At 39.5% G+C, this 26,018-nt stretch overlaps 3 protein-coding genes and 2 long non-coding RNA genes across 6 annotated transcripts; 3 read left to right on the forward strand and 2 right to left on the reverse strand.

Moving 5' to 3' along the window:
* The first annotated feature begins 4,243 nt into the window (after positions 1-4,243).
* LOC112842194 (uncharacterized) lies at positions 4,244-7,018 on the forward strand. Its single transcript, XR_003213911.1, has 2 exons — positions 4,244-4,596; positions 6,183-7,018. It is a non-coding gene; the product is annotated as an uncharacterized LOC112842194 (long non-coding RNA).
* bloc1s3 (biogenesis of lysosomal organelles complex-1, subunit 3) lies at positions 6,903-9,598 on the reverse strand. The gene is made up of 5 exons (XM_005474678.4): positions 9,518-9,598; positions 9,299-9,402; positions 8,987-9,161; positions 8,606-8,706; positions 6,903-7,385 (listed from the first exon to the last, which is right to left on the reverse strand). The coding sequence occupies exons 2-5, from the start codon at positions 9,398-9,400 to the stop codon at positions 7,200-7,202; spliced, it is 564 nt and encodes a 187-aa protein (XP_005474735.1). The 5' UTR covers positions 9,401-9,402; positions 9,518-9,598; the 3' UTR covers positions 6,903-7,199.
* Positions 9,599-9,659: 61 nt separating this feature from the next.
* On the forward strand, positions 9,660-14,467 carry trappc6bl (trafficking protein particle complex subunit 6B, like). The gene is made up of 7 exons (XM_003441574.4): positions 9,660-9,941; positions 10,223-10,320; positions 10,479-10,546; positions 10,646-10,763; positions 11,313-11,396; positions 11,619-11,712; positions 12,578-14,467. The coding sequence occupies exons 2-7, from the start codon at positions 10,225-10,227 to the stop codon at positions 12,610-12,612; spliced, it is 495 nt and encodes a 164-aa protein (XP_003441622.1). The 5' UTR covers positions 9,660-9,941; positions 10,223-10,224; the 3' UTR covers positions 12,613-14,467.
* A 5,016-nt stretch (positions 14,468-19,483) lies between these two features.
* On the reverse strand, positions 19,484-24,009 carry zgc:114130 (mRNA decay activator protein ZFP36L1). Of its 2 annotated transcripts, none has more exons than XM_005474679.4 (2): positions 23,809-24,009; positions 19,484-22,657 (listed from the first exon to the last, which is right to left on the reverse strand). In XM_005474679.4, the coding sequence occupies exons 1-2, from the start codon at positions 23,860-23,862 to the stop codon at positions 21,416-21,418; spliced, it is 1,296 nt and encodes a 431-aa protein (XP_005474736.1). In that variant the 5' UTR covers positions 23,863-24,009; the 3' UTR covers positions 19,484-21,415. The 2 variants fall into 2 exon arrangements, with proteins under 2 accessions (XP_005474736.1, XP_005474737.1); XM_005474680.4 differs by having other exon boundaries at positions 23,754-24,009.
* On the forward strand, positions 22,665-25,368 carry LOC109194639 (uncharacterized). The gene is made up of 3 exons (XR_002056451.2): positions 22,665-23,262; positions 24,353-24,455; positions 24,931-25,368. It is a non-coding gene; the product is annotated as an uncharacterized LOC109194639 (long non-coding RNA).
* Positions 25,369-26,018: the final 650 nt, after the last annotated feature.

Here is a 26,018-nt window from a genome sequence, read left to right on the forward strand (position 1 = left end):
TGATAAACAGTTTATAGCTTTGAAATTATATTGTGTTGGACCAATGAACTCTGACATTTTATTTGATTGCATTGCACTTTTTTCCCATGACATACGCATTCAGCATTTTGCAGAAGAAGAGTCTATCTGTAGGATTCACTAGACCATGGAAATTGGAAAAAAAACTGGAAGCAACTGCAGACATTTTTCAAAAGCTGGAATGAAGAACAGAAGTGAGAAATGCATTATATTTACATATTTAATACCTTCTATGCTTTTAAATTATTTAGCTTTTTTAATAATTTTACATTATTTCTGTTCATTCCTAAATACTCAGAGATGTTTTCTGGATAACTCGATTAAATCTATCTTTGTAATAGGAAATATGAGAAGAAAGGCAGGGGCCACTGCAACTCCTCCATATTCTTTTTTCCAATTTTGTAAGGCTCCTTTAAATGACTTGGAATAACTAAATGAAAAATCTAGTCTGGCTGTGAATTAAAATTTTCACTTTTTATCAGCCAGATTCAGCTTGATGGTTTGGTACTGTGTTAACTTTAGCTCCTCTGGGTTTCTTTCTCTCTGGTTTATTCTTCTGGTTTGTCAGTAGGATGCATACTAATTGCGTGTTATCTTAAATGCACTAGCAGTCAGAAAATAAGGTTATCACCCACATAGTAGAGCTTCTTTGAGTAGCTGCTTTGGCAGACCTGTGCTGTTGTGTGCAGCCATGTTCAGCCAGCCATATAAACTAACAGTGTGTCCTCGGGCACCCCATGAGACAGCCACTGACCTAACTAATATGGGTCCTGCCCTCTACACACACACACACATACACACACACACTTATTAATACATGCCCTAACAGTCTCATACACACCAGTCTGTGGTCTCCAGCATTGCTGTGACCACAGCTCCAATGTATAATCCAGTGTGATCTAATAATAAAGTGTCTGATTTCTCTGTTACCATTCTGTCTTACCCTTTGCACCCTCTGTACCACAAACATTTATGCTCTCTCCTCAGTGCCTTGGTCCATTGTTTGATGTGTTCCTATTTTAGTCTTTAGTTAGTTTGCCAGTTCAAGCATGAACCCCATCTCTGGCTGCGAGCCTCAAGCCATTGTCAGTGAAACAAGAAAAGATGTTTTATGTAAACAGTAATATAATGTCCTACTTGCCTGTTGAGTGTAACAATTCCTTCACAAATTCGCCCAGCCTGGAAGGAATATACCCACTGAGTCATGTACTTTTAGGTTCATGTTTATCATCTCTAAGCCACTTTGAATGCACTTAGGTTGCTGTTTAATGTGCAAGTTACAGTGTGTCTGACAAGATCTAAGTTATTTACATCATATTCCACTTTCAAACTGCAGAACATTTCCCACTTGGAGCAAGAAGAGAAATAAACAGATTATTGTAAGCTATCTAATTGCTATTAATGAACTAATTTGTTAAAACTAACAGAAAATGCAGTTCTTAACAGGGGTCACGCAGCAGCTCATTCATGTTTAATGCTAATATACCAATATTTATTTGGGTGTAATTAAAGCATAGATTAGCTTATTAGCTTACATTCTGTATGTAAAAATCAGAAAATGTAACCTTAATATTACTAACTTATGATCATGATGTTAATATCTCAATACTACTACTTTGTCTACTTCTATTTAAATAATAATAATAATAATAATAATAATAATAATAATAATAATAATAATAATAATAATATTTCTTAGAACACACTTACTGATGACCTTTTAGGCACTTCATGATCAGGCCCAATGGTTTTTATCTTCACAGGCCCTTTTCTGGCCCAGGGCTTCTTTGCTGTCCTTTTTCCCAAATAAAATCAAGAGTTGATGATACTTTTACTGCTACGAGGCTCTAAACCAATAGACCTCAGGGGAACACAGAGTTCCTTTCCTTTTTCTTGTTCTTAAAACACACAAACCACAGTATGGAGTACAGATCAGCTTTTACCTAGGTCAAGAATTCCCTCATATTAAGTGTGTGTGCTGAATTTTAAGCAACAGATCAATTAAAGAGAGTAAATAGCCTATCTGGCACTAACAAACTGATGATTAATCCTCAGTTAAAGCCTTGTTTCACAATACAGGGAGAGTGCATTTTTTAAACTCTTATATCTGTTATCACACAATGTCCTGTTTAACCGAAGACATACAAACATAACAGTCATAATGATTTAATATATTTCACTGAAAGTAAAATTCACAGGAACATTTTGGAACTGTTGGAATTTATTACTTGACCGTGTATGACCATTACAACCATTAAACCCTTTCCTCAGTGCTACCTAATGAGAGAAATCCCCGACCTACTCTCCATAATTCAACTTGAATGAATACTTTAAACAGAAAACATAAACAATTTCCTTAGTGGAAATTAGTCAGTGTATTTAAAGGTGTGGTAGGAAACCTTTAGTGTGTGGAACTGTGTTTCCCAAACACACTTAAATGGCAGCTAATCTAGCTAACGTGATGAGCCCTTAACATTTAGAGTGTCTGGTCATATTTCAGGCGCTTGTGGTTGCAGGTGAGGATATTGAGTCTGTGTCAGAGTGCCCTCTGACCTCTGAAAGATCAGCCTTGGACTCTGTCACCACTGTCCCATAAAAATACACATTGTGTACACTTTCAAAGTTAAAAAATGTTTTAAAACAACAACAGTTTTCCTTGATTTGACCTTACAGAACCCTGTGCAACAGTATAGGATTTTAATGTATTCTTGTTTTGGTTTTAATGTTTAACATTTAAATGTTTAAAGCCGTTTCATGTTTAAATTTCCAATCTGTAAAATTGCAATGTTGTCATTTTGAAAAGAGTGTTCAATTGAGAACGCTATTTCGTATTCTAACTTACATAATGACACTGTTAGCTGATAAGAATGCGGTATCAGAAGGGTTAGGGAAAGAAAACTTAAAAGGTTCAAATTTCTAATGCTATTTAGCACATTTTGTTTAATAATGCAGTGAGCTGTCGCAGGAATTATAGGGCGATGTGATGCTCATTGGTAATGCTGTTTTTCTCTCATTACTTTGCAGTTGCAGTTTTGTGGTGTTTTTTAGTGTTTGCCCCCGATTCCAAATTACTTATCACTCATGAGTCTTCAAAGCCTGAAGCTCAGTCAGCACAGCTGTGACTGATGAATACACACACTCAAACAAACCAACACACACGCTGAGGAGAGACAGATAATAGATATTTAGAGGTGGAAGAAATGCGTCTTTCGCTGTAAAGCTTGTTCCTCACCTAAAGATTGCAGATTTCACATCTCTTGGGTCTCATTATTCTTGTGTTATTTGCTTCCCACGAGAGTCCCTGATCAATTAATGGGATCGCTTTTCTCACTCCCTGTAAGGTCTGCTAAGTCTGTTTTAGCAAAGGAAAAGGTAAACAGTAATTATACTAAAGGCTCTCAACATTTTTAGTCAAGTATTGTAAATATGTTAAAGATTGATACAATAAAATAAAATAGAATAAAAGTGCATATTGTCTACACAAAATAGCATGTTTATTAGGCATATTCAGTTCACTTGTTGCCATACATTTATGGTTGGACTGCATTACTGTTATCCAGATCCAGATGATTAATTATTAATGCAAGTGTTCTGATGTCAGCACTCATTTGATTTCTATATACTTGCACATTTAAAGCATATGAATTTATTTAGAACTGATTTAAGACAGAGCAGAATCAGTGACCAAACGTGCGACTGGTTACATACTGTCTCTTGTGGTTTACCATGCGTTTGGTTTAAGTAACAAGGCCTGAAGGAGTTAGACCACGACCCTAATTGACACCTCACCTCGGCTTGAAATACACCCTCAGTGGATTTTTAATTCAGAGGTTCATCAGCGGCAAAAACTGCTCGTGATGGGAATCTGAATTAGGCTGTGTATATCTGCTCTTTTCACCTTGATAGTTTAAGGTGCAAAATGAAGACCGGTGTACTAAGGAAGCAACAGCAGCTGGTAGATTTAAATATCCCCAAAATATTGCATTTCTAAAGTGTTCTTAAACATTATCCATTCACGAATCCTCAGATAAAAAAAAAGCAGACTTTATCTATCACACTCATGCATGAATGCAAGTGAAATCTGTGATGTCACCATGAAATATTTGAGGCCCTTCACTCCCATGGTAGCATTACCCAGTGGACACACACATCCACACACATCCACACACTCATACAGCAGCAAGCCAACTTTACATGACCTGACACAGAAATAGTGGCAGGGCAGCTGAGCAGCTTCTTGGCCTTGTGTAGCAGTCTGTGATGCACGACGCACAAAACAAAACCAAAAAAAACCAGCATCCCTTTATTCGCTCACATTACAAGACCTGTGGGTCCTCGGAGCCCCGGGAGAGGAGGATACAAGTGGCTTTAAATCTGAGAGCAACCAGTCGCGCACGCAGTCCTGCCAGTCATCATCTCTGTGAACATTTGGATCTATTTGCTTTGGGAGTGGATTGTAATTGACGTCGAAGTAGTTTTTATTGCTCTCTGAGGGATTCTGAAGGGTGAAAAATGGAGCCCGGTTTGGAGCCAAGGGATGACAGAGGAAAGAGAACGCCAGAAAGAAACAGTAGAGAGGTAAAGTGCACAAAATTATGAGTATTTTATTTTCCCCAAAGGAAAGGGGACATATGTTTAAGAACTTTAAGAACAAAATATATTAAATAAATTAAATTTTTAACTTCTCAAGACTTTTTATTTTTTAAGATATCACTTTTAAAAGACAGAGAAAGACACTAAAGTGTGTGCTAGTAGGCACCTGAGTACAAATGACAGAATGTAATTGAATAGCTCATATGGGTAAAATAACTTATGCCTATATATTACATGAGACTTATTTATTATATTCAATACAACTGGGACATAAAATGTGTACAGATACAAACCTACATATGTGAACAAATCATAGATACAAAAAGAATATAATACTTCTTACTGCATGTTTTATAAAACAAACAAAAAAACTTAGATAGAACTTCATCAAATGTAAAACTTTTCGGGACATGAAATGTGTCCAGATGTGGAGCTAATTACAATGAACAGAATAGAACCGAATAGAAATGTTTTATTTGATCAGAGGTCTGGTTTGTGGCTGTTGTAATGCATGTGACAATGACGCCATCTGGTGGCTGATATATGTAACATCCAATAGAAATCTTGACTTTTCATTGTGGGAAAAGAAGGTAAAATAAACACAGCTCAGCTCTATCAGCTGTGCCGGTATTGTGCCATAAAATTGACCATCTTTCAAAATTACTGCAGGAATATAAAGTGTTACATTTTGTGTATATTTAAATCTAAGTCCAGACTTCTGAGGCAGAAGAGCTCCCCCCTCAGACTGATTCAACCTCACTGCCATAATGAATGCTTGAGGAAATCATTCCTGCTGTTCTCTATAAAGCTGTATAATAACTCTTCACTCTGATTGGTGAACAGCTGTCAAGCATTGGATCCCAAACATAATTTTGTATTATACCTTCATGGAGCTGTTTTTCATAGATTTATAGTGTACAAATTATTTATTATTCAATTTGCACTTCTCTCTTACACAGTGCTAGTTTTTTACTGTTTTTAAGTAACTTTAATTTCTCATTCTTTGTTTTTTATATCTGTTGTAAATATATAAATTCCTGCGCTGTCTCATAGTATAAGACCCTTACTGGTAGATTCTATTCTACAGATAGATGGCCTACAATCTGTCAAAAATAGGTCAAACATATCTCTCATTAATGTTGATTGAGCCAGAGAGAACATTCGAAACACAAAGTAGAAGCTGCAATCAGTTTTTGGCAAAGTGACTTTTATATCTTTTATTTATCTGGGTAAAAAGTCTCTTTAAGATTAAAAGTGTGTTTTTCAAGAGCGATCTGGCCAAGAGGGCGGCTTAAGTTGTAACAAATATAACAAATATATCACAATTTCATAAGCATTTAAAAAAGGGGCTGTACTGATGATAATGTGGGTACAATAATGCAGAGTGATAAAAAATATACTTCCAAAACAGATCATGTGTTTATTTTATATATAACCCCTTCATAAATCCTCTTCAATAGTCAACTGACTAATAGCAGTAAATATATTAAACATAAAAACCTGTGATTTCCCTACTCTCTTTCCATTCTGCACAGCGGCGACTCACTTTACCGTACATCTCTGTCTCTCAGGTGTCGGATGATGGTGTATGTGCAAATCATCAGTCAGCAAGATGCAAGGTTGACCCTGATCACCTGCTCGGCCTTGTGGGCATCGTGGGCACAGTGCTCAACCTGCTGGTAGTGGTGTTAGTGTACATCTACACCCCTGTCTGATGCAACTACAAACACGCGGAACAGAAGGATTTACAGCCTGTTGCAAGAGTCCTGTCTTTTGATAATGTTTGTGTTACATTATTGATATTTAGGAGAACAATTTACTGGTAATCACTTATATAAAGCCGTTGAGAGCAGCTGTAATTACAGAAGTTCAATTCCACAAAGTGGCAGATGTTCGGCGTTCGATCTTTCTTTGCAAATTGTGTCTGCAATGTCACCACTTTATTTCCAGATTCATTAAGAATTGTAGAGAATAATTACACTGCAATTATTAGAAAATCAACAGGATCAAAGGACATTGCTTTTATACTGTATGGATGTTTCCTGCTTGCTTGATGTGGTTTTGTAAACTGATTTTTGCAAATAAATTTGTCTTTGCACACCAACAGAGCAGTATTCTGGTGTATATTTGCATTTATTTTTTGAAGCAAATATTCATTTTTTATATACACAGGAAGAAATAACCCAAATTTTTATTTATAACTGCAAGCCTACTTCTTTGACCCATCACAGAGGACTGGCAAACAGCAGGGAAAGAACAAGGATGTGCCTCATAAAAAAATCATCAAATAGTGACATAAAAACAGTGTTGGAGGGAACAAATGGATCATCTCAAGTTCTATGTAAAATATAAATCCAAGTGTAACTCTGCAAATCAAGAAATGACAGAACTATCGTAACTCCATTAACGAGGACGGCTAGCATTAGAACACGGGTAGTGTGTGATTGTTAAATCCATGTATGTACACATACTGCATTTTTAAATAAAGAAGCCAACGTGTTATTTTGTCCAGCTCACTCTGGTATTCTGAGAAAATATACCCATAACAATGATCAAACATCACAATATGTTTGTTTTGAAAAAACAATTTAAGGTGCTGGAGCAGTATAATTATTTAAATGATTAATGTTTATATCAGGCAATATCTGATAGCTGGTGATGATGTCAATCTTTTCAGAAACAGCTTTCAGGTCGTCCAGGATTAATCTGATGCTGTGGGACGCGTTGATGATGGCGCTCTGCGATGCATTCAGCTGTGATGTTGCACTGCGCACCTTTCACATAAAAAAAGAAAAAGCCAGATAACTTAATATTCTGAATTTGCAGCATCTATTTAATCAGCTAGTTAGCTACTAGTCAGACAAAATATTTACATCTGTTCTACTTTTTATCATTTGAAGTATCGCTGTAGTATCCACGGGAGACCGTCGTCTCTCCCTTTCTCTTCACCCTAGTTCACAGACATCTACCACCTTCAGAAGTTTTCTGATAACTCTACAGTAGTAGGATGTATGGGTAATAGACGGCAATGAGGAAGAGTACAGAACTGAACAACCTTGTGACGTCGTGTGAGCAAAACCATCTGCAACTTACCTTTGCAAACAACCCTATTTACATTCATAGGGTCTGTGTGGAAACAGCAGAGGATGACAAACACCACGGCGCTCACATTGTCAATAAATCGGACAGAAGCCATCTGTAAGGAAGGCTTCTCCCATCTCTATTTTCTCAGACGATTGAGGCCCTTTAACACTGGACAAAGCACTGGACACTGGACTGGACAAAGCTCAGGGGCGACCGTGGTTCAGGGGTTGGGAAGCTCATCTTGTAACTGGAAGGTTGCCGGTTTGATCCCCAGCTCTGTCTGTCTTGGTCGTTGTGTCCTTGGGCAAGACACTTCACCTACTGCCTACTGGTGAGGGGCCGTTGGCGCGACATGGCAGCCTCGCTTCTGTCAGTCTGCCCCAGGGCAGCTGTGGCTACAACTGTAGCTTGCCTCCACCAGTGTGTGAATGTGAGAGTGAATGAATACTGGAATTGTAAAGTGCTTTGAGGGTCTCGAAAAGAGCTATATAAATGCAATCCATTATTATATTTTACAAGTATGTGGTGGCCAGTGACATCCTCTATTCTGTGGTGTGATGCAGAATCGGTTTGAGTGTAGCGGATAATGACGGACTCAATAAATGGATCCGCCAAGACAGTAATGTTCTGAGTGTGGAGACTCTCCGATACAGGTTTTAGAAAACAGGAGGCTGGCCAAGTTAAAGTCAATAAAGGACAGTCTTTTAGCACCCTCTACATATCGCGCTTGAAGAGTCACAGGAGCATGTTCAGTAAAATACACTTTAAGTATATTCTATTTTCTGTCTTTCACATTTATATTTTCCCCCTGGGATTATTAAGGTATTCTGATTTAATCACTGCAGCTGTAATATAATATAGACTGCATGCTGTATAGCTATGCAATTTGTGTATCTAAATATCAACCTACCTCCCTGCTGGCACTGCCATAGACTTGTCGTAGTGTCTGTCCCACATCAGAATACAGTCGGCTGTTAGACTCCTGCAGCTTTTGTTGTAACAGGGTCTCACCTGAAAACAGAATTATGTGCTGAAGTTACTCAGAGCAAAACTAGATTGTTCTTTAAGTTCACATTTAAATTTGTGACGAGACACTGTAAAGGCACACTCCCAAATCCTCTCAAAACTGTCAAACATATCTCAGTGTTGTTAAAACAAAGCTGATACATATGAGACAACCTTCTTGCGGATGAAGATTGTGAACTAGCAAGAAAAGACTAGTATGTATAGTCTTGGATTGGGTTGGCCGTACTTTCACACAATAAGCACTGGAGTTTTTATTCGTCTTTACCGTGTGGCCTGTGTGAGGGGCTCGGTCTGTCTTCCACTATGGAGTGCATGTCAGGGTGGTCTCTAACTACAATAAGAGGAGGGAGGTCTCTCTTTAATATCTGAGCGCTGTCATGGCTCGCAGGAGCCTGCTCCGGCTCGCCCTCGCTGTCCGTTTCAGACGCCTCCCCTGGAACCTGAAAGCATCCATAAAAAAGATACAAAAAATTAAATAAAATGTAGATTCATGGCTGAATCTAAATTTTAAGTCACTGGCTGAAGTGCATAAATCACTCTCAAAACCACGCATACAGGATAACGCATGCAGGACAACCTTGGCTCCGACCGAGGGAGTCAGAGAGGTGATGTAGACTTCATCATCAGAGTCTGTTTCAGACGCTTCGCCCTGGACCACTATCGGGTACCTGCCGGCCATGACTGCGAAAACATAAACAACATCTTACTTCAGGTGTATTCAGCTAGAAATAGCAATGCCATTAAATGTGTATTATATAATGTAGACTTCATTGGAAGGAAAATAAAAGTCACAAACCTTCCCCGAAATACCAAAACACAAATCACATGAGCAACAAGGAAGTAGCAACGGACGTTTCATGCCTATTGGACATTCAAGACATGACGTTTCATCCCACAATAGGATGATAGCGCTCACGAGTCTGTTTGTACATTACACCGGCGTACGTCGAAAGTTAGCGCCGGCTGGTAATGGCTTTCGGAGAAGCTGGACGTTTGTTATTGCATATTACACGAAAACAACTGTTTTATTTTCTTAATAACAATTTTATCACACAATTCTGGTTGTTGTGGCACATGCAATGCATGTGTTTTCTCCATGTTACCAGTTTTAGGTTAGAAACTCCTGCTAACTCCGCGTGTGTACAACTTAAGGAATGAGCTGACCGATATATCGAGCGTCAACCAGGAAGCAGACTTCGTGTGCTACAGTCACTTTACAGGTACTGTCAATTTACAATTTCAGCTGGTTTAATTTAGATTAAAGAAATATATGACATACGTTAATATGATACCTCCCTCTCCAGAACTTTCCATTTACGGGGGTAATAAAAAAATAGTTATTTTTAGCGTGCGGGACATTGTTAGCGAACCGTACTAGCTCTTTGGCGCTAACCATCTTAGCTTCCGTTAAGCTGCTGCTCGGTATTTTCATATTTACTGCTGGTTTTGTCTGTTGGAGCACATCTAAGCCACCGGACTGTCACTATTGTGTGTTCACCAGGGATGGCAGACGAGACTCTGTTTGAATTTCTCCACATGGAGATCGTGTCACATGTTTACAAGGAGCAGCAATCCAGCAAAGGAACCATGGACAACAAGGTGTGTTAAGGAGTTACCAATAATGTCCCGGTTTTAGAACACAGCTCCCCCTTATATTATAATATAAGGGGGGAGCTATATTATAATATTGTGACATCATGTTCACAGTTTTACGTGATATACTGTTCAAATTAATCGCTTGCATTTCATCTTTTTAGGACAGAGCAGTCTGTGTTTCTGTCCTGGAAGGTATGGGCTTCAGAGTGGGACAAGGACTTATTGAGAGGTAAGTCACACATACACATGTACTGTAGTGCAGTAAATGCTGAGTTAAGTGGAGTCTTCCTTTATAGTGAGTGTCTCATCACATGTTTGCTCTTTCTAGGTTGACCAGGGACTCTCCCAGCTTTAAGGATGAATTGGATATAATGAAATTTATCTGTAAAGACTTCTGGACTAAGGTGTTTAGGAGACAGGTGGACAACCTCAGAACAAATCATCAGGTAAAATTTTACACTATGCAGTATGTTACTACCAAATTAGTAAGTAGGTTTTGTGTAGTGTTTGTTCAGCTTCAGTTATATATCCTGTAACAGACGTTTTTGGCCTTCACAACAGGAAATTTGATCTCTTGTGAAACAGAGACTTTGCAATGAATCACTGTTTGTAGTGGATGATTACTGTGATGAAGAACATAAACTTCACTAAAAGGTTTAGTGTCACAGTTGACTTAAACGTGTCCTGTTGATTTTTCTTGTAAATAAACAAAAGTGCTTGAGCGTTAACAAAGGCCTTAAATGGATTTCTTTCTCTGAAAAATTCTGTATCTTTTACTTTCATGCCTATTCGCTATTGTTGCAACTTTAAAACCTTAAACATTGAACATTTTGTTGCAGTGCAGTATTCTGTTGGGTCCTTGTATTCATATGGATGTTAAATTGAACTCTTAAATCTTAGGAACATTTCCCAGCAATCAGGAAATACGGTCACATGTATTGCTGCTTAAAATGTGTTATCTTTTAATATAATGTCTTGTTTATTTTCCACACCAGGGGACCTATGTTCTGCAGGATAACAAGTTTAATTTGCTGACCCAGCTGTCCAATGGAAAGCAGTACCTTGATCAGGCTCCTAAGGTTAGAATAGAGTCACAGAAACACTCATGTTCCCACATTTCTAAAGACTGCATATAGAACAAGTATAACTAGGTGCTTAAGGGTTTGTATTTTGGCATACAGCCAACGAAACCTGAATATCATAATGCAATAGAGACTAATTTGTGCGTGTGTGCGTGTGCGTGTGTGTGTGTGTGTGTGTGTGTGTGTGTGTGTGTGTGTGTGTGTGTGTGTGTGTTTCAGTACCTTGCTTTTTCATGTGGTGTGGTGAGAGGAGCCCTATCTAACCTGGGTTTGGAGAGTGTGGTAACAGCTGAGGTCTCCGTCATGCCATCCTGTAAGTGCTTTGTGAAAACATAATTATTTTACTGTAAGGAAAAGTTAGACTAACATGCTCATTGCCTTTCAGTCAAACCATTGTTACTGTAGTTGTGAGGTTCTGTTAGGTCTGGTTTAATTAGATTTATAATGTACACATAACTAGCCGTCCTAGTCTTGAGCTACCCCTCATTTCTTCATATTTTGCTTGGAAAATGGGAAATAGCTGCAGCAAACATACATGGAAATAAAATATATAAAGCGAAAACACAGTTTGTGCAATAGCAAAGTCAAAGTTTGGTATGACCAACTCTTTTAGGCAAGCTTGCTTGTAATTCCTTTATGTAAGTAGTCTCCAGGAATAGTTCTCCAGGCTTCTTGAAAGACATTCAAAACTCAAGGGGGGAGATACTACCAGCTGGTGACGTGTGAATTAAAAAAATTATTATTTTTTTTAAATGTCAATGTGTTATTTTGAACATTTTTTTTTTTTAGATTAAGCCAAAGAAACTGGATTAATTTGAGTTTTTACGACAAGCTGCTAGTAACAGAGTGTCGAATGATACAATTTCAAGTCTTTCCTAAGCTGACTGTTATGTGTAGACACAACACAGATTCATCTGTTGAGTTAGGTGCTATTTTTATGCTTGAATGAGTCACAGGTCACTTTTAAGTAGCTTAACAAACAAAAAACATTCCTTTGTAAGACCTTGAGAAAGCCCGGGGCAACTATTGTGAAAGACAACTTCAAACGATTACAGGAAAGTCTGTCTAATTGGAAGGAAAATATGAGGAAATGAGGGGTGGCTCAAGACTTTTGCATAGTCCTGTACCTTAAAGGACAGTACAGATGGATAATATTTTATGCATTTTTATCTTGTCAGGTAAGTTTCAGGTGGTCATCCAGAAGCTGCCCTAATCTTCTGCCCACATGGTGCCAAAAGAGAAAATAATGGTTCCTGTTTTCCCACTGATGAGTGAAGCCATAAAGCGAATCAAACATCCACAAAAGGGTCCAGCAGGACTGCTGACGTTCTGCTGACCACCAGGTACAACTGACTGGTCAAAAGAGGTAGCCAGGGCTCAAATATAAATCATTCTGGATACTGATTCTGGTTTTGAAGGTTTTTGCTTATTTTACATTCTCAACTCAAGTTAATTTTTTTTAATCTGCTAGTTTTATATAGAAGCACTGGCTGTCAACTGAATACTATGAAGTTAAAGTGAATGTGTAGTTATTAACAGGATATGTATTCTTTGTAATGTTTTGTAGTGCTTAGTCTGAAAATTGGAAAAAGTTTAAATAAAAATACTACAGCAGAACAATCAGCATAAGTGAAGAGAAGACATCTTTGTGGATGGCATTTAATGCAATCTTTTTCAGCATCCATTCCATTGGTGGCTAATGAACCTTTGTAAATCATTACACCTGACTCATTTCATTCATTATTCAGTGCTTACTGTTCTTCACAGAAAAAGCTGTATCCAATTCCTGGTGCTTCGCTCTGGTTTTTAGCAAATTGACTTCAGGAGAGAAGTCTTTCATGTAGTAGTGGGGATCACTTAGACTTTTTCTAAGGCAAAATGCAAATCTAGAATAATACACTGGTAGAAATATTTGAGTTTCTTCAAGTTATGTGAATTTAATAAGTTTCTAGAACAATAATTTGTACAATTTTTCCAAGTGGAATGATACAAGCTTATTTGTTGTTCTATGTAGTGGTCTCACATTTAAGAGTTGAGTAGACTTGAATGTATTTCTATGTTATTTTTCATCATGTTGGATGTTTTCTCTTGTTAGAGCATTGATATTTAAATGTGACATTTTTCCTGGCATTTAGTAAGTAAGCTGTAAAACATGTTAGGGTTTACAGTGAAAGTTAATCATACAGTTGTCAGGCTGTAAATGGATATTTGTTATTTATTCTTTTTCTTTTTTTTTCTTCAACTAAACCGCTTTGTTGAATGGATTTAAAATGCTGTGATAAGAAAACAACAAAACAAGGTTTGTTAAACATGAAATGTAAGACCATAAAATTATGACAAAGATACAGACACTCCTCTGGGAAAGGCTGTTGCTGTTACTGCCACTAGGGGGACACATACAGCTGTTATTACAATATGTCTGATACTTTACGAGTTTAGATTTACCATGTTGTCGAGGTATGTCCAGAATCTTGTTGTCTGTTCTGTCTTTTTTTGAAGTAATTTGTTCAGATTTGGCTATGCAGACACCCCCCCCCCCCCCCCCCCCCCCCCCAAGTGTTGAGGTCATCACAGTTACTTTCATCAGTTCTTTAAATAACATTGGTGTAATTATTCCATGATACCTGACCCATACATACACTTAGTACTTTTTTTGTTTGTTTTTTTTATTTATGATGGAAATGTTCAAAAATTTTTTTTTCAATTTTAAAAAAAGAACTCAAAGTCGACGATTACAGCTTATATCAAGCTTTTTAATGTGAAAGGTAAAAGAAAAAGATAGGAAGCAGTTTTACTCTGCTTTACTTCTTAAGCATCAAGATTAGTCTATACTTTTAATAACAAAAAGATCAACCTTAACTTGAAGTCTTGTTTGCGTATACTCACCCATGGTTGGTCAAAACACAATTTGGTACAGTTTTTGAAATGGCGCAACACTGACATTATTGCTCGTGTTGTGGTTTTCATCTAGTTCTGTCTCTAATCTAAGGAAAATACCTCCTGTTATGTTCCAGTATTTCACTGCCTTTGGTGGGAAAGTTTTACTCAATAAAGGTCTTTACATACAACTTTGTTTCCCTTCAGTGTGTCTGGCTCAAGCTTGGGCTTTTAGAAGTTGTAGTGTTGATTCTAATTTCCACAACTGTTCATACTGCTGTGACAGCAGTTATTACCCATGGATATATATATTTGTGTATTTAACAATTTACTGAACATAAAGAAATTAGCTTCAGTTACTGAATGTTTAACACAATAGCTCATACTGTGACTGACAACTTCAAGACTGGAATTATGAATATGAGAAAGCAGTAAGTAGTGTATGGCAGAAACGTGACTAACCCACTGACCCTTATGCTTGTGTGTATACACCCACTGGTCACTTCTTTGGGCAAACTGTTGAACTGCTCATGAATGCATAGAATGCATGGAAGCAATTTCATGCAGTCAGACATGCAGAAATAGTCCAGATGACCTGGTGTAGTTCAAACTGAGCATTCGCATGGAGAGAAAAGGTGATTTAAATGACTTTGAATGTTGCGTGGTTCTTGTATATGCATGTACAGTTAAGCCCATAATTATTCATACCCCTGCCGAATTTTGACTTAAAGTTACTTTTGTTCAACCAGCAAGTTCTTTTTTGAGCAGAAATGACACAGGTGTCTCCCCAAAGATAATAAGACGATGTACAAGAGGCATCATTGTGGAAAAAAATATTTCTCAGGTTTTATTTATATTTTAGCAAAAAGTATCATGTCCAGAATTATTCATACCCTTCTCAATAATCAATAGAAAAAAGCCTTTATTGGCTATTACAGCAATCAAACGCTTCCTATAATTGCAGACCAGCTTTTTGCATGTCTCCACAGGCATTTTTGCCCATTCATCTTTAGCAATGAGCTCCAAATCTTTCAGGTTGGAGGGTCTTCTTGCCATCACCCTGATCTTTAGCTCCCTCCACAGATTCTCAATTGGATTCAAGTCAGGACTCTGGCTAGGCCACTGCAAAACATTAATGTTGTTGTCTGCTAACCATTTCTTCACCACGTTTGCTGTATGTTTTGGGTCATTGTCGTGCTGAAATGTCCACTGGTTCCCAAGGCCAAGTTTTTCTGCAGACTGCCTGATGTTGTTGTTGAGAATTTTCATGTATTGCTCTTTTTTCATGGTGCCGTTTACTGTGATTAGGTTCCCTGGTCCATTGGCTAAAAAACACCCCCAAAGCATTAGGTTCCCACCACCATGTTTGACAGTGGGGATGGTGTTCTTTGGGTTGAAGGCTTCTCCATTTTTATGCCAAATGAAGGCAACATCATTATGACCAAATAATTCAATTTTTGTTTCATCTGACCATAACACTGAAGACCAGAAACCTTCTTCTTTGTCCAGATGAGCATTTGCAAAGGCCAAATGAGCTTTGGCATGCCTTAGAAGTGCCTGGAGAAGGGGCGTTTTCCTTGGTCTGCATCCGTGGAACCCAACAGTGTCCGTTGGACTGTCTGCCTTGAGACATTGCCACCAGCAGAGCCCAGATTCACCAGAATGGCCTTGGTGGTGATCCTTGGATTCTTTTTCACCTCTCTCACTATTCTCCTGGCCAGCACAGGTTTCACTTTTGGCTTCCGACAACGTCCTCTGAGATTTTCCACAGTGCGGAACATCTTGTATTTTTTAATAATACTTTGCACTGTAGCCACTGGAACTTGAAAACATTTGGATATGGCCTTGCAGCCCATTCCTCACTTGTGAGCAGCCACAATGCACAGCTGCAGGTCCTCACTGAGTTCCTTTGTCTTAGCCATGAATGTCCACAGACCACCTGCAGAGAGCTGCTGTTTTTCACCTGTTGAGTTGATCAAAACAGCTATTTCCAATTAATCAGGGTAATTAGGATGCTTTAGAACAGCTTTGACTATTTGGAATGGTATGGAACTTTGGATTTTCCCAGAGACTGTGACAGTTTGTAAAGGGTATGAATAATTCTGGACATGATACTTTTTGCTCAAATGTAAATAAAAGCTGAGAAATATTTTTTTCCACAATGATGCGTCTTGTACATCATCTTATTATCTTTTGTGAGACGCCTGTGTCATTTCCAGTCAAAAAATAACTTGCTAGTTGAATAAAAGTAACTTTAAGTCAAAATTTGCCAGGGGTATGAATAATTATGGGCTTAACTGTATATATGATATTTATGTATAATATAAAATCCCCTTTAAAAGCACCTGGTGTGAAGCCTTCTAACAAATAAGAACAGGAAACTGAGGCTACAATTTACATGGGCTCATCTAAATTGGAAAATAGAAAACTGGAAAAACATCTGGTCTGACGAGTCTCAGTTTCTGCTGTAACATTTAGATGGTAGTGCTGGAATTTGGCACGAAAGCATGGATCCATCCTGCCTTGTATTATTGGTTAAGTGTGTTTGTAGTGTAGTAATGTTAAGATGTTTAAATCATCTTAAACTCAAATTTTACTCAAATGGCCTCCGCATTCCCCAGATTTCAAACCAATAGAGCACCTTTGGGATGTGTTAGGAGAAGAGAATGTCCACATGTGCAGCAGCGGTGTGATGCTATCATGTCAACATGCAGTGAACTCTCTGGAATGTTTTCACCACCTTTCTGAATCTACGCCATGAAGAGTTAAGGCTAACGGGGGTCTAACCCAGTACTAATAAGGTGTAACTAATGAGTTGGCCAGTGAGCGTATGTTCTTGACTCTGTTGTCTTTGGCACTTGTAACGGAGTTATCTTCTTATTTTGGAGGCCCTAAAGAAAAGGGTACTTGAATGAGCTTAAAATTCCAAAAAATAAAAAGCTAAATAAGGTCCCTGCTTATAAGTACTCTGCCTTTCGACCCTTGCTGTGCATCTTAGGTAATAGCAACCTGAGTGAAGGGCTGGATGTGAAAGAAAAAACACAGACATTGAGTTAGATGTCTGCATTAATGTGTAGCATCTGACTATTGCCCACTCTTTTGACTATTTGTTGCAACTCATTAAACACTTAGTCCAAATCCCATGTGGAAAGAAGGGGGGCGGGGGGTAGAAGGATGGATTAGAGAAAAAAGACTGGGAGGGGGTCAAATTGTAGAAAGTTGAAGGAGATTGAGAGAGTGGGCTTTAGGAAAATTAGATGGAGAGAATGAAGAGCCTCAACAGGAGGCTGGAGGGAGATGAAAAGTGGAAAGAAGTTTATTAGAGGCTGAGGGAGGCAGAAAAGAGAAAGATGGAGGGGGTGTGATGATGAGGAGAGGAAAGAGTGAGCGTGAGAGAAGTACCTTGCGTCTGTACATAAATGCCTGAAACAATAAGGAGTGAGGGAATCAGACTGGCTCTCAGGACGGTGAGCAACAGCTGTTTTGTGCCGCGCCACATGGCTTGGCCTCCCTTCCTCCTGCTCTACCTCACATCACAATGTCACCAAATGCGGTCACAAAGAAGAACGGTGAATGCGAGCGGAAGAAAAGGAGGGGGTGTGTTCATGGCTGGAGAAAAGAAAGGAGGTGTTGGGGGGGGTGTGCAAGTTAAACTAGCATTCGTATTCCCAAACTGATGACTTGCTACAATTCAGCTACACTGTCCACACGAACTGAACTCTTTTGTCGTGTGAGAAGCTGTTTGTTTCAGTTTATTTGAAATAAGAAGAAAACTGAAATCACCAGCTGCAATTTAAAATCTGCGTTTAACCCCCTAAAATGTGTACTATGTGTTGATTCAAAGTCAAATATGGTTCAAAGCAATCTAAGTAAGCTGTGTCACTTCCATGCGTCCACAAAGAAGTGTGAAGGTCTGTTTTTATTAATCATCATTACGTCTCACGAACTCAAAAGGCCGCATTTTACTTCCTCGGAGCAACCTAAAAAAGTATGTTGCTGCTTTTAATCTGTATGATCTCACAGGATGACACCCACTTTGATCCTCTCATACTGCCCTCCCTTTATTTTCTTCATCTCCACTTTTCTTCTTCCCCTTTTATCACCTTTCTGTCGTCACACCAGTGCATTCAACTTCCTCCACTCAAGCATGGTATGAGTAAGACTCTCGCACACACAAACACAAACTTCGTCTCTCACGGCCATATGTTGACCCGCGGTGGACCTGAATACAGCCATCTGCCTGGCTTTCCTATGTCCCACAGGGCAACTGGGAGAATATCTATAGGACACAATGCCTACACACACAGCAAATGCATGCCTTTAAACCCTTCACGGCCACTAATCACTACCAGACAGCCGGCCCATCTCATGTTAAGTGACAAGATAATAGCCCTTGTGTGTGTGAGTGTGTGTGCATAACAGAGAGATTCCTTGAGTATCAGGGGTGAGTAGGCATCTTAAGCCCTGAACTCATATTTTAATTTTTTTAATCAAGTCTGCCTTTGTGTAAAGTGTTTTCATCAGATTGTCTCATATCAGGAACGGTTGCATTGCACTCCAATTATACTGGTATACCAGGGGCAGGAGGTGAAAAGGAAGGGGGATGTATATAACCACAAAGTGAGGGATGTGGGACGGAATCAGGGAAGGCAGAAAGGAAATAAGTGGAAACTGAAGATTGGTAAGATTAAACCCCAAACAAAAGACATCTCATCTTTACACGAAATCTTAGTGGCACTGCTCCACACTCCCACATTCACACCCCACTGTCGTATTACCCTCGACCACAGTGGCCGGGACAGCCATGACTGCCACTGCCAAACTCGCTTAAATCCATTTTTATTTGCAAATTTGCTGCCAGAAACACGCTGCTGCACCTGAACTTCGAGGATGCGAGAGACCACAGTGCTTTCCTCATTTTTAACCCCGAGACTTCGCTTCAGACTCCAGCAGCCACTGAGTTTTTAAAATCCACAAGTATCACTTTTCCCTTTAAGAAGCGAAGGCTAAGCTTTGTAGGGAAAATAAAAAGCCAAGACTTTTTCTGGATTTCAAAGGCTCTTATCAGTATTGCTTTCACACTCTTCACCTTGAGACTGCATCACAGAGTACTTCTTAATCCTGGAAGTATAGGGAATACTTGTGTAGTGTAAGCTACATACTTTCCAGGTTAGCCATCTAAAGGAAATAAACTTGAGATGAGCTTCATGAACGAGGTTTAGAGCTCGAATGAAATTATTTTATTGTATAGATACGGTTAACCTCAACGGCACAGGTCACTGGGGAAATGTGATAAACGAAAAGCAGAAATGACAGTTCACTGGTTTCCTGCTCACTCGCTTGCTTCCTGCACCTAAAACCTTACATCCTGTGAGCCTTTTTGCCAACGCTACATTAACGCCAGCGTAGCATAAAACACTTTTCTTCTCTTAAACATCTGCATCATTCAATAAAAGCAGTTTCCACATCAAATGTCAAAATCTTCACTTTTTACCTGCAGGTGGCGAACAGAAGCCAAACAAAGACCGTTTAAAAAAAACAAAAAACAAACTCCTTTATTTCCAGTACAAAAAAGCAAAATATATTAAACTTGATGCAAGCATTAACAACTCAAAAGTCCTCTATAAATACGTTAAAAATAAATTAAAGAAATTAATTTACTAAAGATCATCTTTACCACTAAACAGGCCTTAAACACGCTGATGAAAAAGGTTTTTTGTTTTTTGTTTTTAAATAGACCAACTACATCATTAACACAGGAAAAAACAAAACAAAACAATAAACAGCCAAGTAACATTTTCTAAAACACTAAGCATACATACCCCTAACCCTACAGTATGCTGAATCTAGCTTGGTAAGGCAAAAAAAGACCTGGGAGCATAGTACGCGTGCATGTGACCAGGATACTTTTCAGTCTTAACAACAAAGGCATCAACAGAAAAAAAAAGATTAATACTGAATAACAGAGAGACGGAGCGACATGGAGTGAGAGTCTCACTTTTCAAAAACTTACAGGGAATGTTTGTGTTTAAGATAAAAAAACAAAACAAAACAAAACAAAACCAAACACTTCAGCACCACAAACGACAACTTCTCAGGAAATAGTCACCTGGCTTCAAGCTCTGACCTCATCATTTCATATCAAACTAATCGGCTAGCTCTCGGCGTGGTTTTTCAGCGCCTGGTACCTTGTGCTTTCCCAACCGTGCAATATGAACCCATATGTGCCCAAGCCCTCCTGACTGAGTCACTCTTCACTCTGCTGCAGAGTGGCTTAAATTTGGCAAATTGACATTTGACTGCTTGAGGTTTGTCAATAATGCATGAGAACCCAAAAACCATCTGCAGTAGCCGTAGAAACGCGGCTCCTCTGCTCACACTAGCTTACTCTCCTGATTTAAAAGGAGACTCTCACCCCATGCTCGCATCTCTCCAAACACAACAGCAAATCTTGGTTCAACAACGTAACAAGACCTGGTAAATAACACTACAGGTATACATCGTTTAAAACGTAACATTCAGATTCGAGGCCAGCGATCTAAACACAGCCCCCAGATGGTACAACCACAAGGGGGAAGGGCGAAAAACAAAAACACTACTTCACGAGCTTATAAACATTACATAAACAGTACAGTGTACATTAGATGGAAGAACTCCTAAACATACGGTCACAAAGTGTTTGTCTTACTGAAACAAGCGAGCAACAAACAGATGTCTTTGGCTTTCTCACATTCTTTAGATCTGTCGCAGTATGCTGACAGGAGGAAATTAAATTCACACTGTGATTACAAAATTCTTCGTTGGAATTTGCCATCCTAGCATATCATTTTGATAAAGCTTCAAAAGGTTTTTTAAGGACACCATTAAAACATCTGTTTTGAGATATACTGTTTTGGTGATCCCGCCACATACAAACTGGAGTTTTAGCATCACTGTGCCTTGTGCAAATGACAGTGGCGTGCAGTGTGACAGGTCACCCAGTCGATTTTTTTCACACAGAATGCTAAAAATGTCTTAGTTGTCAGTCAGTGTGTGAGCGGGGAGTGTGCATTTAAGGGTCTGTGTTCTTAAGTATGGCTACGTGTGCAGTGGATATTCTGCGTATGGATACTCATGTACACGTTCCAGCAATATGCAGCTTAAAGGCAGAACCCAGTGGCATCTTCAGGAAGAGAGAGCTGACTAAAAACTAACAGACGTTTGCCATTAGCTTCGTTAATGCCACCAGATGATTCGGAGCCGCTGAGTGAGCCAGCAGAGCTGATTCCATCCTGGTCCTGGTCTGAGAGAGAAGTGTGGGACAGGGATCTGGGACCAAGTGGCCCTGAAAGGACCCCCGCAGCACTGGGACTCTGCTGTAAGGAAGGGGAGCTCGTTGGAGATAACCCACTCGGAGAATAGCCGGAGTCAGGGGAGGGCATGAATGGAGACCTGGGATCGGGACCCACGGGAGGATGGTGCTGCTGAGCGGGGGAGGCCTCAAAGGCAGAGTCCATTTCTAGAAAGGCATGGGAGAGAAGATCAGTAATGTCTGCGCAGGAAGGAGAAGAGGCCGTTGGTGGGCATGTGAATGAGGTGGTGGCAAGAGAAACATGAGGAGTGAGGGCAGACTGAAAGGCCTGCTGGGGAGCTGAGGGAAACCCAGAGAAGCTGAAACTCTGTCGGATAAGACGTGGCCGATGTGAGCGGGAGGAGGAGGAGGTGGAGGGCAGCTGCTGAGGAAAGTTTGAGGAGGAAGAACGAGACAATGAGAGCTTCTTTTCTTCCTCGCTGTTGTGAACAAAGTGACAGCGGATCCCATAGGGGCAGAAGCCGATGGTATGAAACGTACGACACAGCTCAGTTTTATATTTTGGATGTCTGTTTAGATCACGTAGCTCTTCTGGCCCATGGGCAAACTGGCACTTCCCCCCATACTTGCACAAGCCGTTCTCGGTGAAAGATCGACACAGTTCGGTTTTATAGCGCGACGACGAAGAGGAGGCAGGCACAGACGAGGTGGACGAGGAGGAACTGGTGTTCAGTGTGGCGGAGCCGATGTCACTTTGGGAGGATTTTGCGCCTGTCACAGGCCAGCCTAGACTTGCTCTTGTTGCACCACTGGTCTCTACCATGCTGAGAGAGCGCTGGGAAAAGAAGCCTGGCTTCTCCCACTGCGTGGAATTACCAAGCTGGGAAAGTAGATCACTCTCTGATTGCCGTCCCCGTTGGCTGGAGGTCAGAAGTGCACTGTCCGAAGCATTAGTGGGCAGGCAAGACAGGGAGGAGAGGGAAAATGAAGTGTTTCGACATGGCTCGCTGATGTAACCTGGTGTTCTCATGGCCAGACTTAGAGATGGCACTGTTCTGTTCGGCTCCCTCAGACTGAGATTCAGTAAATGCTGCATTTAAAAAAACAAAACAAAAAGTCCACATCATTAGCCTGTACAAGCTACTATTAATATCCAGCAATTTTAAAACGTATACATTTTCTATCTAGGTTATGCCAATTTATGTTAGACATTATAATATTTTTGTTATTACCACTAAACACTAAAGGTTGTATCTTCTGCTTTATTTGCACATTTCTGTTAAATGTTTTCACTGGAAATATTTTGAGTCAGGTGCCCTGATAGATTCAAGCATCAAGAACCAAGTTTTGGGGGTGGGGGAGGTACTAGGCATTTGTATACAAGTACATAAAAAGCACACTTTTTCAATTTATGTCGTCAAAACAAATTTTTGACACATTGATCCATCCCTGTGGTTATTTTGTGCCGTATTGTACTGGCACTACAAATTCAGATATTTTAGATTCAAATCTGTAATACGTAGCGTCACCCCTCTTTCTTTGTGATTTTTGGATTCGTCCATCTAACCCCAAGGAACACAAAAAAACTTAAAGGCACGCTTTTTGCTCTGATAAGCTAGGACGAGCTATAGAATGTTTCCATTCAGCGCACGGAATAAAATACGGAATGTTAACTTTAACAACCAACAAACAAAAGTATTACAAAACTTTTTTACACTTCGAGCAAGTTTAGGACCTCTACACTTCAACACAGCTCTAACTGGGGACTTCAGTCTGTTAGCCATGACTTTTGTGACTCAACGTGTTCGGGTTATGTGTATAAATAAGCTGCTTTACCGGCGAACTGTCTATCGAAGAAGCTGTTAGCACGAAAACAGCGACCTTTAACAATTAACGACGTTAATTAACCGGCATTAAGAGCAAATCACAAACTAGGCTACTCAATCGATAATTTAATGGGCCCAAGTTGCGATGGACTACAACAACTCTTGCTTTCTGGCAACTTAACGTCTGGTCAGAGTTAACTTTCAAGTTACAGAACAGTCAAAAGACAGACGAAGCCTCTTAAAAAAGAAAGCCTGACACATTTTATCCACCAAAACAGACTTGAAAAGATAACACGGAGACCGCAAACTCCGTAACAGCGCAGCTAGCAGGCTAACACCCTCCTCCTCTCCCCTACCTACCTAGCCAACTTTCGCTCTCCGCTAAACTTTCTTCTGCGCTCTTATGGGGGTTTACCTTGCACATCATTTCTTCCAGCTCAGCAAACTGGTTCAGGGGATAAGATGGCATTTTGCTGAGTTATCAAAACCTTCGTCCGATCCCGTCTGCCCCTGCCGCGATAGACGTGGGCAACTCGCTGGCATGAGATGGTCAGAAGTTTCTAGTTATGTATGGGTGCTAAACAAGCCGAAGACCCGGACCACGTGTGGATTTAAAAGCTAACACTACTGTTGGCCACTCCCACGCCTCTGTGATTCTGCAAAAAAGTTGTTTTTGCACACCCTGCGGTTCTAAAGAGGGATGAGAATGAGGGCTTATATACAATAAATAAATAAATAAATACATTTATTGACTATAAGTTGAAAATTGATTATAAGATTGTATAATATGCATTATTTATCGCATAGCTTCACTGATTTGGGGGTATTACACAATATATAGGCTAGATTTCTCAGTTTTGTGTATTTCATAATTTTTTTTTAATAGTTCTTTTTTTTTACTACTCTTTCTTCTCTTTTCTCCTCCCTATACCTCTGTCTTTCACTATCCCCCATTTCAGCAGACAGTCTGAGGTTATCACCACAATCAATGGGCATTCTGAGGATATTTACAACTGGGGATCCAACCAAGAAGAAAATGAACAAAGAAGAAGAAAAGAAACAGTAGGAAAGCTGTAGCTTGATGATCCAGGCATGACCACAAGCTTAGAAAGCTATAAATATATGGGCTATCCTATAAAAAACAAATGTTAATATTTAATTGGTTTAATAATTAAATCTGTTAATTGTGGAAAGTAGAACACCTGAAGACAATATTTGAAAGAAGAGATTGTTCCGCTTTATACCAGGAAATTTTCACCAGTCATCTAACCAATATAAAGCTTTAAAAATAAAGAACACATTGTTGTATTCACCCTGTCTTTTTTGTACATTTTTTTCAAGTGTTAGTAATTTACTAATTTGTATTTTCCTTATATTGAATATGTGGTTTTATGACATCTGTAGTTCATTGGTACACAAGGACTGACCTTTTGATTTTACTTTGATCAGACAACTGTTACACCGTTCTCTTGAAATACTTGTTTTCAGTTGATGCATAGTAGGAAATGAAAATGCAGGCAGATGGTTTCTTTTACAGATGTGCTGCAGATACTCATAACAAGAAAAGGCCATTTCAAAGACAAAACAAAGAAACAGACAGAAAACTGAGGCACTAAATGTGGATAAGGAGAAAAGTGGAGACAGCCTAACCCTATGACACAGACAAGAAGGAGCGAAGGCGTTGATTTCAAAGGTGAAGACAGATGTGTGAAAAAATTCCACTGCAGAGCAGAGCCTTGAGATGATTAGTCCAACACACACGCACACACACACACACACACACACACACACACACACAAAACAACAGGTTTAGTCCCTCTACCTTCGCAAAAACAGCGAGTCTAAACCTTAACTTAGACACTACAATCATAAATTCAAGCCCTTCAATCAACAGTAGGACAAGTCAGTCCTCACAAAGACAAAACTTCAAGAACACACAAGCACAAACACATCTGCCAGGACTTCGGCTGTCACACCTCTGGGACTGTAAGGAGATTTGTGACAGCATTCATAAGCAAGCAGACTGTTGGCTGCAACCTCAGAGAGCTGCTTTCGGTTTCTTCTGCAACCGATTCTGATTAGGACTAGGGCTGGTCCCACTAAAACTGAGATTATAAGCATGTGCGATTAGCATCAGAACACCAACTAACTGGCTTATGCAATGATTATTAAGTTAACCTTAAAATAGGTTCAATTGTGGCATCAGTGAAAATTCTTGAGTTCATTTGTAAGTTTAAACAAGCGGTATTAACAACCCACTGATATCTAGCCCACATGAAATCCCTGTAGGACCAGAGGAACATCTTAAAAGGTTGATAAAAATGACTCAGTCTGCCTCAGAAATTCTTGAGTCCAAGTTGTACCTTTTGAAAGATGAGTTCAGCTGAGAACAAAGCCCGCCGAAAAGCATTGTTTTGCTCCAGCCAAGTGGTCACCATTAAGTGTGTGTTTTTTGTGTGCGAATGTGTTTGTGTGTGTTTGACAGTGGATTTCAATCTATTCCACCCCCCAGTGAGCTGTAATGGTACAGGCCCACTCTACAGTCTGAAGGTTGGGGATTTTACTCAAAACAAGTAATAAGCTGCACATTATTTGTGACTTTTCCTTTTTTTTCACCCCGTAGAA

Source organism: Oreochromis niloticus, linkage group LG14, assembly GCF_001858045.2.
Source record: "Oreochromis niloticus isolate F11D_XX linkage group LG14, O_niloticus_UMD_NMBU, whole genome shotgun sequence".
Taxonomy (NCBI): Eukaryota; Metazoa; Chordata; class Actinopteri; order Cichliformes; family Cichlidae; genus Oreochromis; species Oreochromis niloticus.

Coding starts and splice junctions, on each gene's coding strand:
- bloc1s3 (XM_005474678.4), bottom strand. CDS start 9,400: ATGGCCGGCAGGTACCCGATAGTGGTCCAGGGCGAAGCGTCTGAAACA. Junction 8,707..8,986: donor CCCCTCACACAGGCCACACG/GTAAAGACGAAT, acceptor TTCTGTTTTCAG/GTGAGACCCTGTTACAACAA. Junction 7,386..8,605: donor ATGGCAGTGCCAGCAGGGAG/GTAGGTTGATAT, acceptor TTTATGTGAAAG/GTGCGCAGTGCAACATCACA.
- trappc6bl (XM_003441574.4), top strand. CDS start 10,225: ATGGCAGACGAGACTCTGTTTGAATTTCTCCACATGGAGATCGTGTCA. Junction 11,397..11,618: donor ACCTTGATCAGGCTCCTAAG/GTTAGAATAGAG, acceptor TGTGTGTTTCAG/TACCTTGCTTTTTCATGTGG. Junction 11,713..12,577: donor GGTCTCCGTCATGCCATCCT/GTAAGTGCTTTG, acceptor TTATCTTGTCAG/GTAAGTTTCAGGTGGTCATC.
- zgc:114130 (XM_005474679.4), bottom strand. CDS start 23,862: ATGCCATCTTATCCCCTGAACCAGTTTGCTGAGCTGGAAGAAATGATG. Junction 22,658..23,808: donor TGGAAGAAATGATGTGCAAG/GTAAACCCCCAT, acceptor TTTTAAATGCAG/CATTTACTGAATCTCAGTCT.